General features: G+C 36.1%; 1 protein-coding gene across 1 annotated transcript; it reads right to left on the bottom strand.

Moving 5' to 3' along the window:
• Window positions 1–14,230: 14,230 nt before the first annotated feature.
• On the bottom strand, window positions 14,231–15,183 carry LOC135133579 (chymotrypsin-1-like). Its single transcript, XM_064062029.1, has one exon. The coding sequence runs from the start codon at window positions 14,744–14,746 to the stop codon at window positions 14,231–14,233; it is 516 nt and encodes a 171-aa protein (XP_063918099.1). The 5' UTR covers window positions 14,747–15,183.
• Between the last annotated feature and the right edge of the window lie 51 nt (window positions 15,184–15,234).

The following is a 15,234-nucleotide window of genomic DNA, read 5'->3' as shown; positions in this document are numbered from 1 at the left end:
GAGCAGACTACGCCCTATTTTGTTGCCAATGCTTCGAGCGTGTCTGGCTTTCAGCTACATACCGAATGCATGGCGAAAAGTAAAGGTTATCTTTATACCTAAGCCAGGACGACAAGATTACACCTTGGCTAAATCCTACAGACCAATTAGCTTAACATCATTCTTGCTGAAAACGCTAGAAAGACTAAGCGAAAAAGAGATTCGGGAGACTGCTTTGAGCAAACAACCTCTACATCCGAACCAACATGCCTACATCCAAGGAAGATCCACCGATACGGCCCTACACACAGTTGTAAACCGTATAGAGTGGGCGATGGAGAACAAACTCTTCACCTTAGGAATGTTTTTGGATATTGAAGGAGCGTTTGATAAAACGACCTTCAAAAGCATAGAGCACGACGTGGACCCTACCCTAAGTAGGTGGGTGGCCGGTATGCTGAGGAACAGGGAAGTAATGATTAATGTAGGTGGCACTGAGATCGAGGCTGTTGTAGACAGGGGATGTCCTCAGGGAGGAGTTCTCTCTCCTGTACTGTGGGATACTGTCGTTGACAGCCTGATACGACGCCTCAATGATCTTGGCTACCACACAATTGGATACGCGGACGATCTAGTCATTCTGCTAACAGGAAAAAACGCAGATACATTATGTGAGATAATGCAAGCTGCAGTAAAAATAGTCCAGGAATGGTGCAGCAGACATATCCTCTCCGTTAATGGAGAAAAGACGAAACTAATCCTGTTCACCAGGAAAAGGAAAATTGGTACACTACAGATGCCAAAAATATTTAACACAACGCTCTAACTTTCGGACGAAGTCAAATACCTGGGAGTTGTATTGGACTGGCGACTGAATTGGAAGAAGCATGTAGATGATAAAGTAGAAAAGGCACGCTCGGCTCTTTGGCAATGTCGTAGGGTGGTGGGAAGGTCGTGGGGTTTAAATCCCAAGATCGCCCTCTGGATCTACACGGCAATAGTCAGACCGATGCTGTGCTATGGAGCTTTAGTTTGGTGGCCCAGAGCCAGACAAAAAACAACAGCCCTGCAACTTGAACACGTTCAGAGAATGGCGTGTCTCAGTGTTACAGGAGCAATGAGGACCACTCCCACAGCGGCTCTGGAGACTCTTCTTTGCTTAGCACCTCTTAATCTTTACATAGAGGAAGCGTCTCTAAGACTTCACTCTCTGGGAGTATGGAACAAGCAAGGCCGCACAACGAAGCACACTCGGATCTTAACGGAGGCGTTCAACAGAATACCCTTGTTAAGGATGGGGTGTGACCGAATGGGCACAAAATTAATATATGAGAAGGCATATAGAATATCAATGAATGATAATTCAGAAGGACGAGCCGACATAGAAATCTATGTCGATGGTGCCAAAACAGATAGTGGTTCAGGAGCCGGAATCTACTCCGAACAACTGAACGCACAAATCAGTGTACCTCTCGGCACCCAGACGTCTGTCTTACAAACAGAACTGATGGGAATAATGCTGGGAGCTAGAATCATTGCTGAACGTGAAATCGGCAACAAATCAATACGCATACTTACTGACAGCAAGTCTGCACTACTAGCCCTGGACAGCTGTATGGTTCGATCCGGGCTGGTTTGGGAGTGCAGACAAATGCTAAAGTATGTAACGCAGAGGAATAGTGTGGAACTTTGTTGGATCAAAGGACACAGTGGCAACGAAGGAAACGAGAGGGCAGATGAGATGGCGAAGCGAGCCGCGCGCATGCCCTTCTGGGGACCCGAACCGGCAATCACGCCTTCGGTCGCCCTCTCGAACGAACTCGTAAAGCAATATACCCAGAGACGCCATGAGCAGATATGGGTGAAATTGAGCAGCTGTCGGCATAGTAGAGCTTGTATGGCGACACCAGACCGTAAGTTGACGAAATTTTATCTCTCACTTTCAAGGGACAAACTGCGTAAACTGGTAGGATTCCTTACGGGACATTACCAGTTTAACAAACATCTACATACGATAGGGGTGGTAACAGACCCAATCTGTCGTGGATGCAATGAAGAAGAGGAAACAGCTGAGCACATTCTTCGTGAGTGTCCAGCCCTAGCCTCCTACAGGGAATCCATACTAGGGGACATCTGGCCTAGTATGGCAAATATCAGGGAGTTTCCACCCTCTGCATTACTCAAGTACATTCAAGCAGTTGGGTGGCTTGACGAGTAGAGGAGCGGAAAAACACCCTGATATGGACTTGGGGAAGGTACAATGGGCCCAAAGGCGAGGCCTAAGTGCCGGCTGGCTACGGTCAGCCCCCATAATTTAAGAATCCAGAATCCAGAATGATCGAAACTTTAAAAATTAGATAATATAAATTAGGTTATGCAACCAAATATACACCTTCTGTCGTGTCCTATTCTTCCATTCCAATGTCCAAGTTGACAGATTAGAGTCAGTTACAGTCAAAACAAAGCCATAAATATTATATATGTATATTTTGTATAGATTTTAAAGAGAAATAACAAAATTTTATTAGAAAAAAACAACTTTAGTAAATCTATCCTAGCATGAGTGTGATCTTATTAATTTTTTTGAAAATTTTTTATTCGGTTTGTAATTGTACAGTTCTTCAAAGTACAGCAAGGTTTAGATAAATATCAGCGAGTCCACGATATTTTAAAAAATTCAAGTTTATATCTTAGGTCTCCTGGAAATTTATCACAAAATTTACTTCACTTTATTTTATAGGTACGTAGTTTTCAACAGCCTCCATGATAATATTGAAGTAGAAGACCGCCAAAAACAAAGTCCAGTATACTAAGGCGGTTGCTCTAATTTCAAAAATGTCTCTATTTGGCAAGGCATTTTGGAAAATGTGTTAATTAGAATTGGCTGCCTTGAACATCTATTATTATTTCTGCAGGCGTTGAAAAATCGGTTATATGGAGTATCAACAGGTCTGAAAGCAATTTACTACTACTGACTTATTAAATTTAATACCGTCTTTTGTTCATTTTTTACAGTTGTAAATATTCTCTATTTATTTATTTCAAGACGACTTAATAGTCACAAGAAATTTTGAATTCGAGTCTTGAACAACTGTTGTTTCGAGTTTCCAAAGTTCGTCGTTTTTTAAAAATTTAATAGCCATGAAATTGTTCATATTGTGATAACCCAGCATCCGGCCATAAATTGACATGTGAAAAAAAAAATTGAAAACCCGCGAAAAATTAAAAAATTCAAAATTTGGCCTTGGCTGTGACAAAATGGAACCTACGTTGTGTTTTTGAAAAATGGCGGGACGCGTTCAGATGCAAATAGTGGACCCCAAGATTGAAAAAGTACGAAATAAAACACCAAATTTATGGAGGACACAAATTTTTTATTCCCCCACTGACAAAAAAAGAAAAAAAAGCTGCGTGCGGGGGTGACTCGTGACTTGCCCTCAGGCTGGCCAATGGGAGCCGAGTCGCAATCGCTTCTCAGCTCCAAAAAAAAAACTTATTGACAGCGTTATATCATCTCGACCGCCCCTGAATTCTATTCTAACCCGGTTCTTTTGTGCAGGTGGCGCGATAAATCCCGCCAGCTCGACTAGGAACCGCGCACTCCGCTTCTACCACGTTTTTCTGTGTTATTTAATCTCAGTTCCATTTATATGTTCAATTCTTATACTTCTGATATTAAACTACAAGTGAACAAGTGTCAAAGTTTCAAAAAGAGCAATAAACAACATTTAAATTCGCCATACAATCTTGTGAACTTTTAAACACCAAATAATTCTTACTTGAGATTAATATTGGACATCAGATAATTAATTTATATGATGGAAATATTCATCTAAAGAATATTTACATAAAAAAAAACTGGCAAAGATTTGTAAAAACAACAGATCTGGTGTGAAATAAAACTTGTGCAAACAAAAATATTACATGAGGTTAGAAACTGCAGAGCATGAAAGTTTAGTTCAATTTAAATTATACAACAAAGAAAATTACTGAAGTTAAAATTGTGAGATAGAGAAATATTGTATGAGGTGAAAAAACTTAAAAAAAAATAAGCTTTTTTAGTTATAACTTGATAAACAAAATAGGGAAGCCTGAATAAGTCAATTTCCTAATACCCGGTTTATATTGTGGTGACCGAATTTGAATTAAAATTTCGCGCTGAAAAAAATTAACAGCGGTGCGAAATCGCATTTGAATAATTTGAATTTGAAAAAAAAGTCAATAAAAAGATCGTCAAACATAGGCAACCATGTGCACATTTAGTTCTTTTTTTGATAGTTCGTAGTTCTGCTAGGGAATTTTAGTTAGAGCGTTGGTAGCAAGAAGTTGGCTTTGCTTGGTACAGCATCGCGACCCTTCACTTTTGATTTGTTGTTGTGAGTGAAAACCACGCGGTGGGTAATCCAGGTTAAGTTTAGTTGTAAATTCACAGTTCATCTTAGGATTTTAATCGTTAACTGGTTGTAACACAATTTAACAGTCATAAGTTTGGCCAAATAAAAGTACTTGCTAGGAGATTTCATGAAATTCACACTACACAGGCAACTAGCTAGAGGACTCTGGTCTTTTTTGGATCTTTCGATCTTTTATAAGTAAAGACCCCTCCAAAGGAGTTGTTTTCGCAAAATTGTTTACAAGTTACCAGTTTATTTGGGGAGTCGTAAAAGTATTTGTGTTTCCACCAAATTAGGCTTAATTAACTCTAATATGAAGATTTTTAGTGGCTAAATGTGCTTTTTGTTAAAATTAACTAATTTAAACCATGAAATTATAAAACTGGACAAAGACATCGTGTCCAGCCAAACGGCGCCAATATTTAACTGTGAAATTATAAACCTTGATTTCTTGATTAGAATGGTGTGAAATCGTAAAATCCAAGTTTCACAAGGACAACCTTGATTTTTACGACAATGACGATTGTTCTGATTTATACCAACATCTCCAAAAATAAGTAAATTTATCGCCCGTTACACTCACAATTTTAACTTCCGTAATTTTTCTTTGTTGTATAATTTAGATTGAATTTTCATGCTCTGCAGTTTCTAACCTCGCGTAATTTTTTTGTTTGCACAAGTTTTATTTCATGCCATTTTTTGTTTTGTTTTTATAATCAATCTTTGCTAGTTTTTTGTTTTTTAAATATTTTGTTGATTAATGCTTCCATCATAAAATTGTCTGCTATTCAATCTTAATCTCAGATAACAATTCTTTGCCGCTTTAAATTTCACAAGAGTGTAGGCGAATTTAAATGTTGTTTATTGCTCTTTTTGAAACTTTGGGTTCAGGTGTAGTTTGATGTCGGAGTTATAGAAGTTGAATATTTATATGGAATTTAGATTAAATAACACAGAAATACGTAGCTGAAGCGGAGTGCGCGGTTCCTTGTCGAGCTGGCGGCCGCGTCATCCGCACAAAAGATGCAGGTCTTGTTTTTTTAATCTCCTTTATTTTTTCGATGTCGTTTTAGATTTTATAATTTTTCTATTATTCAATTCCTCAAATAGTCAATCATAATTTTTCAATTCCTCGATTTTCCAGTTTTTAAATTTTTCAATATTTCGTTTTTTTGATTTTTGAGTTTCTGAATTTTGAATCTTTCGATGTTTCAATTTTTTTGTTTCTTTATTTTACAAGTTCTTGATTTTTTATTAGATATTTTAGAGTTGTCATTTTATATTTTTCATTTTTTGATTCGCGAAACAGAAAAAACGAGAAATTGCAAAATCGAGAAAGCATAAAAAATCATATAATAAACAATAAAATTCTCGAAATCAAGTCTTATAATTTTTTGAAAAAGGTGTATTTATTTACCTTGGACCAATTTTTCATAACACAATTTTTCGTGTTTCCTTTTTCTTCGATTTCACAATTTTTTTATATCATAATGTTTTGTGTTTGGTTTTCTTTAATTTTTTCAATGTTTCATTTTTTCGACTTCCATTTTGAAAATGTTTGGTTTTTTCATTTCCTCGATTGCAATTTTTTATTTTTCGATTTTTCAGTTTTTCAAATTCGTGATTTTATTTTTCATTTTCGCGATTTTTTAATTTTCATTTTCTCGGTTTTATACAACAAATTTTTGTTTATTCATTTCCTTTGTTTTTTCAATGTTTCTTTAGATTTTATAATTTTTCTTTTATTCAATTTTTCAAATCTTCTAATTTTTCATTTCCGCAATTTTCCAGTTTTTCGATTTTTCAAAATTTCATTTTTTCCGTTTTGCATTTTTCATTTTTGATTTTTAAATTTTACAATTTTGCAAATTTTCATTTTTTTATTCGAAAAGTTGAAAAATCAAGAATTAAAAATCGAAATACAAAAAATTGTAAAACACTGAAAAAACGAAAAATTGTAAAATCGAAGAAGTGGAAAATCGAGACCCTTAAAAAGCGAAAATATTTAATGAGTTGAAAAATTGGAGAACTCAAGAAAAAGAGTTTCGCCTCTGGTATGGTTAACATACTGAATTACCGTGCTCTTTTGCCTTATTGTTAACCCTGCTCCTGAAGATGCCACTTACGAAAATGTGCGAAACGTTGAGTCCAAAAGCTCAATTTACACGGTTCCAACCCAGAAAACGATCATGTATGGATTCTGAAAGTGAAGCCTCCGAAATTAATTTTTATCGTGTTTTAAGTTTCTAAGAATTTTTATTAGTATTTTTTAGTTTTAGCTGAAGTACTGTTTTCTGTGTATCACTGCTTTATTTTGTTTTATTATTAATTTTTCTGTTTGTTTTTTTTTTTAAAATTTGAGTCTTTATAATTTAGTAATTTCACTAGATATGTAGATTTTGCCTTTTTGTTTTAAAATGTGCAGACTTTTTTCACAACATAAAACTTAAAATACGTTTAAAATGGAAAATTTGTATAAGGAAATATAGATTCTGCAATTACCATTTTAATAATGTTTTAAGTTTCTTGTTGTGAAAAGATGGCTATGTCGTATATTAAGAAACAAAAAACGCAAAGTGTAAGCCCCGCCCACCCACCCTATCTCAATTCTGATGATTTTTTTTTATCTGTCGTAAGCCGAGGGGCGGAGCTTAATTATTATTATTATTATTATTATTATTATTGAAAACGTTGGGCAGAGGCAGAGCCTATTATGCCCATCCGCCGAAAACAATTTTCCAGCAACTACAATTTATTGCTGCTTCTCACATAGGAAGAGTTCCGGTGTCAGATGGGTGTTAAGATGACTGGTACAAATATATACCCAGTTTGTTTTTAAAGGAAGCAGTTGTAGTTGCTTCAACGATTTCTACGGCTAAGCCGTTCCAGATCTGGAAGACTCGGTTGGTCAGAAAATTTTGACGCCATTTAGTTTTATAATTTTCATGGTATAATTTCAACGAGTGTCCCCGGAGACGGGAAATATCCGACAGAACAAAGATGTCGGCAAGGCTGAAACTAAATTTATTGGAGAGGATGTTATAAGTACAAACCAAATCATTGAAGAGACGCCGTTTTTCGAGGGTAGGGAGTTTCAGTGTCGAAAGTCTATCTTCATAAGATTTATTTCTGAGAGATTGGCCGTACTTAGAGAAACGACGCTGGACTTTCTCAATTAATTGCTTATCTTTTACTAGGGCAGGAGACCAGATTACACTCGCGTATTCTACGATAGGACGAATGTACGATACAAAAAGTGTTTTTAACAGAACTTCGTCCGGATTGGTAAACGTCTTTTGCAACAGATAACTTCTGACATTGGCTTTTTTTACAATGTGAACGGTATGCTCCGAAAAAGATAGCTCTTTGTCAAGTATGACACCTAAATCGTTGATCTGCTGAACGGATTCTAAAACATAGTTGTTCAGAGTGTATGCAATGTTGGGGTTGTTTTTACCCAAGCGAAGTACAAAACATTTTTGGAGATTTAGAGGCATTAACCATACGTGCGTCCAAGTATACATAGTATGAAGATCTTGTTGGATGATTCGTGAAGATGAAAAGGAATTACCGTATATCCGACCATCGTCAGCGTAAAAAGCGTGATGTGAGTTGAGTGAAGTTAGCAGGTCAGATATATAGACAAGAAACAATACAGGGCCCAAGACCGACCCTTGCGGCACACCAGACAGTACGTCTTTTTTATTTGAAAAAGCTGAGCCTACTTTTACTTTAAAATTGCGACCACAAAGGAATGCTTTAATCCATTGCAATAGGAGCCCACGAATTCCGCTGTTTTCAAGTTTGTGTATAAGACGACGATGGGGAACTCTATCGAAAGCTTTTGCGAAATCTAAATAAATTATATCAACTGGAATATTTTTTTCTAAAGACAACGTCCATTCATTAAGACATTGAAGTAGGCAAGTGACAGTGGACCTTTTAGGCAAGAAGCCATGTTGATTTAATGTAATAATGTCGTGATCATATAAAAATCGGAGAAGATGTCTCCAAATTATTCGTTCCATAACTTTACAACAGGTTGATGTCAGACTAATGGGTCGATAATTCTCCGCCATTGTTTTATCACCTTTTTTGTACACCGGTGTAATATGGGCTTGAAGCCATACTGGTGGAAGTTTTGATGTTTGAAATGAACGCTCCATGATATGTGATAGCGGACGAGCTAGATTACTACTACATCGCCTGAGAACATGTGATGTGATGCCGTCTGGACCAGGCGAACTTTTATCAGGAAGGTTATCAAGTTCCTTCAGAACTATTTCATCAGTGAAATCAATATTTGGTAACGAAGCTTCTGCACGAGGTGCAGGACATGCTGGTAAATTTCCTTTGGGTTCACTAGTAAATACACTCCCAAAGAAATCTGCTAGAAAGTTGGCTGACTCTTGTTCATTTTTTGCAAATAAGTTGTTGCTGCAGATAATAGGGACCGAAACTTTCGACAGAATTTTATTTCTCATAAATTTGTACACGGCTTTGGGACCGCTCTTCACCACGTTATTCTCAAAACGACTTTTTGCTAATCTCAAGTCACTTTTTAACATATTGGAAAAATTGCGGTGTAGGTCGTAATCCTCTTGAGCACCCGACATTCTGTATTTATTCCATAGTTTGTTTTTTATTTTTGCACGTTTTATAAAGGTCTGGGTAATCCAGGGTTTTGTACGATTGTTAAATCCTTATTTTTCTACGAGAAGTTGCCATGTGAAATATTTTCTTAAGGAATCGGGTTATACAAAGGAAAGTAAATGTATTAATTAAAAAAGGAAACCAAAAGAGACGCCCCACACATCCGTCTAGATCTCAACCGTGATGAATTTTTCATTCGTTGTCAAATCGAGGGGAGGGGCGGGGCTTAATTGCAAAAAAATTTTAAACATGTTTTAAGTTTCTAACAATAAAAAAAGTCATCACAATTGTGATGAGGTGGGCGGGCGGGGTTTATATTTTGTCCATTTTCTTAATACGCATACTATTCTATGCACAACACGATACTCAAAAACATGTTTTTAATTTCTTCTAAAGAAATAAGTATTTTGCAGTTAAGCTTCGCCCTCTTGGTTAACTGCGAATAAAAAAAATCATTACAATTGAGATAGGGCGGGTGGGCGGTCTTAGATTTTGTTTTTTTGTTTTAATATGTGTAGACTTCTTTTCACAATATAAAAATTAAAATATGTTTAAATTGGAAAATTTGTATAAGGAAATATCGATCTTGCAATCAGGCCCCACTCCATAATTGCAAAATCCATATTTCCAAATGTACCATTTTAAACATGTTTTAAGTTTCTTGTCCTGAAAAAACGACTACGTATATTAAGAAAAGAGGCAAAATATAAGCCCCGCCCACCCGCCTTATCTCAATTGTAATGATTTTTTTTTTATCGTCGACAGTCAATGGAGCGGAATTTAATTGCAAAATCCTTATTATTTCTCTACAAGAAATTACCATGTAAGACATGTTTTTTAGTATCGTGTTATTTTCACCATTTTAAACGTATTGTAAGCTTCTAAAAATAAAAAAAGATCATCACAATTGAAATGGGGTGGGTGGGTGGGGTTCATATTTTGTTTTTTGTCTTAATGTGCATGGTAGTCTTCGAACAACACGATATTCAAAAACATGTTGTTAATTTCTTGTAAAGAAATAAGTATTTTGCAGTTAAGCTCCGCCCTCTTGGTTCACGGCGAATAGAAAAAATTTGTAGAATTGAGATAGGGTGGGTGGGTGAGCTTAGATTTTGCCCTGTTGTTTTAAAATGTGTAGACTTCTTTTCACAACATAAAACTTAAAATATGTTTAAAATGGAAAATTTGTATAGGGAAATATAGATTTTGCAATTAGGCTCCACCCCATAATTGCAAAATCCATATTTCCTTGCAAAAACGTACCATTTTAACCATGTTTTAAATTTCTTGTTGTGAAAACATGGATGTGTATATTTAGAAATAAAACAGTCGGGATGATGAGTTTGCGACCGTAACAGCCTGGCTAGAGCGGCACGTTTCTTCGCTTGTCGATAGAATAGAATCACCGTCGCGGTGGAAGAACAGCCACGACCAGGAGCCCCAAAGTCCGCTCGTGCTGCAACGTCTGTGGGTAATTCTGCTGTGCTCTAGAAGGAAATTAAGATAGTTCGATCCACACACTCATATAGCGCTCTAGTACCGCTGCCGCTGCATAGTTTTTCATTAACAATTTTGTTCTCTTGGTGACTGCCACAATTTAAATTTGCCGCCACACGTCTGTAATAACTATAGTGTATTTGCATCCAGTTACTTTAATTCAGATTTTTCTTTGTTTTTATTAAATTTGTGATATTCAAATATTTGGATTAATTCAGAACGTTTAATTTAATTTCATTCAAAGTTTGGAAAGTTTTTTTTTTAGCTGAGCACCAAGAAGGTTTCAACTTTTTTCGCGGGCTTTTCAATTTTTTTTCACATGTCAATTTAAGGCGGGATGTTTGGGTTATCAGGTTATCACAATATGAACAATTTCATGGCTATTAAATTGTGTTAGAACCAGGTACATTGAAAATCTTAACATAAATTATGAATTTTCAAACAATAAACAAAGCCATTACCAACCCCTCACCGACTACCAACTTAAAGATTGACATTCACTCATTTCCTAGACGAGGTTGTACCACCCTAACTGAAATTGCACAAAGTTGCCTTTGTTTAAGTTATTTTCTTATTAACTTATTTTTCAAATCCAAATTGTTCAAATGCGATTTCGCAATGTTGTTTTTTTTTCTCTCGACGCGAAATTTGAATTCAAACTGTGTTACCACAAATAAATTAAGAAAAATATATATTTTTCGAATTTAAAATATGTTGTAAATACACATTGTACCTTTTTCGAGCAGTGTAAAAATCCAGCAGAGCTAAATACAAGAGAGGAAGTAAAAAGTGTGTAGTATATTTTTAACGTATTTCCTGTTTTCGAGTGCGACCTAATTGTACATCTACCGAGTTTTTATCTTTGAAATAGAGCTCTGTTCAGTTTTAATTAGAAAATAAAAATTAGGTTATGCAACCAAATATACACTACTGCGTGTCCCATTCTCCCATTTAAAAGTACAAAATTGACAAATTAAATAGGATTAAAACAAAACAAAAAATATGTTTATGTGAGATAAGGAAAGACAATTTATTTGAAAAATACAACTTGAACATACATGAATGTATAGTGCGTTTAGTCAGTTAGATATACATTTGACCTAGCGTCAAGCCAGCGTTTTCCGTTTAGATGAAATAACTCATAACAAAAAACGTAATCAAATTTAATCAAGCAACGCACCTAGTTTGCGGAACGTTTTGAGTCACGTCTTTAAAGAACATAGTTTTTAACCTTACTCAACATTTTTCAGAAAGATACACAAAGTTTCATCAACATTTTTCATCTTTTCAGGGGCATGAAAGAAATCCTGCTTTGTTCGTGCCGCTGAAGGAGACAGCAGAGCAATCGAGACCATCTAAGTTTGCATGTAGGGCTCCAGAGACACGCTTCCGCAAGATCAACAGTCAAAGCCAATGCAGCCACTGTGACCGTAGTGAACAATGACCGCAGTTCGGAATGTTCTCACTATGTATGAAAATTCGCTTCCTGTTTCTACTGTTCGAAATACAGTTAAAGGAGCAGATCGCCAAAGTCTGTGTAGATAGGAACTCTTTTTGTATTTATGTTGTATTTCTGTAAAAGTCTGTAAATATGGCCATATTTAACAATAGTGCTGCGAGACCATATCTGTTGTAGGTAAAGTAGCCCAAGAGCTATAAGGTTATCATCGTTATTATCATTTATAAAGGCATGCACTCACAACGCCACAAACTGATTAATTCATCGAGGCATGCCATCACAACGCTTCAGATTGATTAATTTATCAAGACATGCCCTCACAACGCTACAGATTGAGTAATTTATCAAGGCATGCCCTCACAACGCTACAGATTTATTAATTTATCAAGGCACGATTTTAAAATTTTCATCACCGAGACGCTTTTTCCCTCGGAGCTATGATTGGATATTTTTGTGTTTGTTTATTATGTGTTTTGTTGGGGTAACCAGTTCGCGGTATTTTAAAATCTCAAAGTAATTTTTTTTTTTTTAAGTAACCAATCACTTAGATCAAGACATAATTTAACACAATGTAAACTCTTTGTTTGAACCGTTGATAAAGTGTGGCAAATATCAATCTCCTGTAAATTTTGGTAATTTGCAATTTTCCACCTCATACAATATTTCGCAATCTCACAGTTTTAACTGCAGTAGTTTTTTTTGTTGTATAATATTAATTCAACGTAAATTTCATGTTCTACAGTTTTAACCTCACATAATATTTCTATTTGTACAAGTTCATTTCACACCAGATATTTTGTTTCATAAATTCTTGCTAAGTGTTGTTTTGTAAATATTTTGTTGATGAATGTTTCTATCATCTAAATTATTTGATGTCCCATTTTAATCTCGCATAAGAATTATTTGTTGTTCAAAATTTTACAAGATGGCAGAAGCAAAGTTCGGTTCCTAGTCGAGCTGGCGAGATTGATCGTGTCACCTGTACAAGTCCACAGGTTTGGATAGATTCAGGGGCGGCCGCCGATGTTGTAAAGTTCTCGGCTTCTGTCCATAGCCGAGATCCTCTTGCGAGTCTGGTGACCGTAATGGCCTAGTTCCGCAGGGCACGTTCGTAATGGAGATATGGATGTGGGGTAGGCTTTGTGATAGATGGAATCACCGTCGTGGGGGGAGAACAGCCCCAGACCGGTAGCCCCAAACTCCGCTTATGCTACAACGCCTCAGGGGTACTTTTGTTGTGCTCCTGTTAACTGCCCTAACTTAAAAAAAAAGATCTGCCGCCACACACCTGTAATAACTTGTGTATTTGCATCCAGTTACTTAATTCAGATTTTACTTTGTTTTTATTAAATTTGTGATATTCAAATATTTGCATTGATTCTAAACAGATCTATAGAATTTTACGTTTGTTCGTTTTTCATATATTTCATATCTGTCAATTCGCGGGTGTTTTCTTTCATAGATCTTAAGGTGTTTGAAATGTAATATTTCGGTGAATAAAATCCTAGGGGGTTTTGGGGAATGAAGACCGATGACGCTTTGGCCCTGCGGAGTCACCAGAAGGGCACGCTGAGTCCCTTTCGCTCTTCGTTTCTTTTCCTACTAAGGAAGGGTCCCATTGTGGCCCCTCCCTAAATTTTGTCTATAATTTCTTGCGCTCTCAACTCACATGCAGTGTATGCACTTGTATGAAAGAACGTCTTCCCGCCATTTTTCAAAACCAAAAAAAAAACGCACACAGCGTAGGTTCCTATTTGTTAGACGATCACAGCCAAGGCCAAACTTTGAATTTTTAAATTTTTCGCGGGCCTTTCAAACTTTTTCAAGGTCAATTTAAAGGCGGGAAGTTTGGGTTTTTACAACCCTAAAACCTTTTCTATTGTAAACAACTTGACATCGACAGAATGGGATAATTTTAAGAAGCCATATAACCTTATAGCTTTTGGTTTACTATACATTAACTGAAGCTTTAAATTTAAATGAATGCAAATTTTTGCAATAAACGGACTTGCTGTGATGCGTTCGATGCACAAATGGACTGTACGTTTAACGCCAAACCTCGCCGGTGTGCGGTCATGAAATGTTGCTTGGTTTTTGTAAATATTATCCTCATCTATTTTCCTACCTGTTAAAAGACTGTAAAAATGTATTTTATAATCAAAGTAAAAGTTCACTTGTGTATTCTTATAGTCGTTTCATATTTATTGTGTAACTACATCAAATTCGACTAATGAAACAAACTAATTTATTATTGATTTATTATTGAATCAATCCAATCGTTGTAGAAACTGATGGCTGTGAAAGCGTCAGGTCTCCCTGTACCGCAAAGTTTGGCGAAAGACACCACTCCTGTTAACTTATTGTCACATATTAGAGGTCCTCCTGAATCCCCACGACACACCGCGTCTCCTGTGCTATTGGTGCAGATTAGATGTGGATAATATGCCCTTTTCCATTCTTCTTCGCACTTTTTCGGTTTCACAGGCTGCACCACCGCTATTTTGAATATATTCGATGATGGTGGTTGTGGTTTAGTCCAACCCCAGCCCATCGCGTAGCACGGATTTTCGTAATCCGAGAAATTGGTTCGCAATCTAACAGGAAATGAAGAGTTATAACTCGTTTGTTTGTCTATTTGCAGTACAGCTATATCATGTACGAGCGTACGCTTATCGTAGTCTGGGTGCACATGTCCGTAGAGTGATCTGGCACGGGTTTCAACTTTGTCCAGGTAGGTGCTGCCAATAATCACGGAATCTGTCATTTCACTGGAAATTATTACTGGAGTTAGCAAGAACGAGTTAATAAAAATATCGATTTCTATCAACAATTTGATGACGTTACCTCAAAATTTTATATGGTAAATGCTATTCACATTTTATCAAATAACATACTTTTGTACTTGTGGATATTTGTGGTGTATGAATCCGCCTTCATTATTTACCCTAGACATTCAGATTTTCGCAAAAAAATTAAGTTGCATATCACTCTAGAGCATCACTTCAAGTTGTGTTTGTACTATTGCAAACCATCTACATAACACTACCAAAATTTAAAAATTATACAAATATGACACATCACTGAATTTAGGACAAAATACTCTTTTTAGTTTACTTTATATCGCCATTTATAGACCAGGAAAAGCCTAGGAAGTCCTGAGATAATCTCCAAAAAGATTAAAAAAACATATTTGAAGTTGAATAAATTTCAGCCACTATTCAAGCTAAGAATTTGAAATAAATAATAGTTTAA

The sequence above is a fragment of the Zophobas morio genome, unplaced genomic scaffold (genome assembly GCF_036711695.1).
Source record: "Zophobas morio isolate AGI-343-1 ecotype UQ-CSIRO unplaced genomic scaffold, CSIRO_AGI_Zmor_V1 ptg000022l, whole genome shotgun sequence".
NCBI lineage: Eukaryota > Metazoa > Arthropoda > Insecta > Coleoptera > Tenebrionidae > Zophobas > Zophobas morio.
The sequence above is the reverse complement of the archived record's forward strand: the minus strand, read 5'-3'. Positions and strand labels throughout refer to the sequence as shown.

Coding starts and splice junctions, on each gene's coding strand:
- LOC135133579 (XM_064062029.1), bottom strand. CDS start 14,746: ATGACAGATTCCGTGATTATTGGCAGCACCTACCTGGACAAAGTTGAA.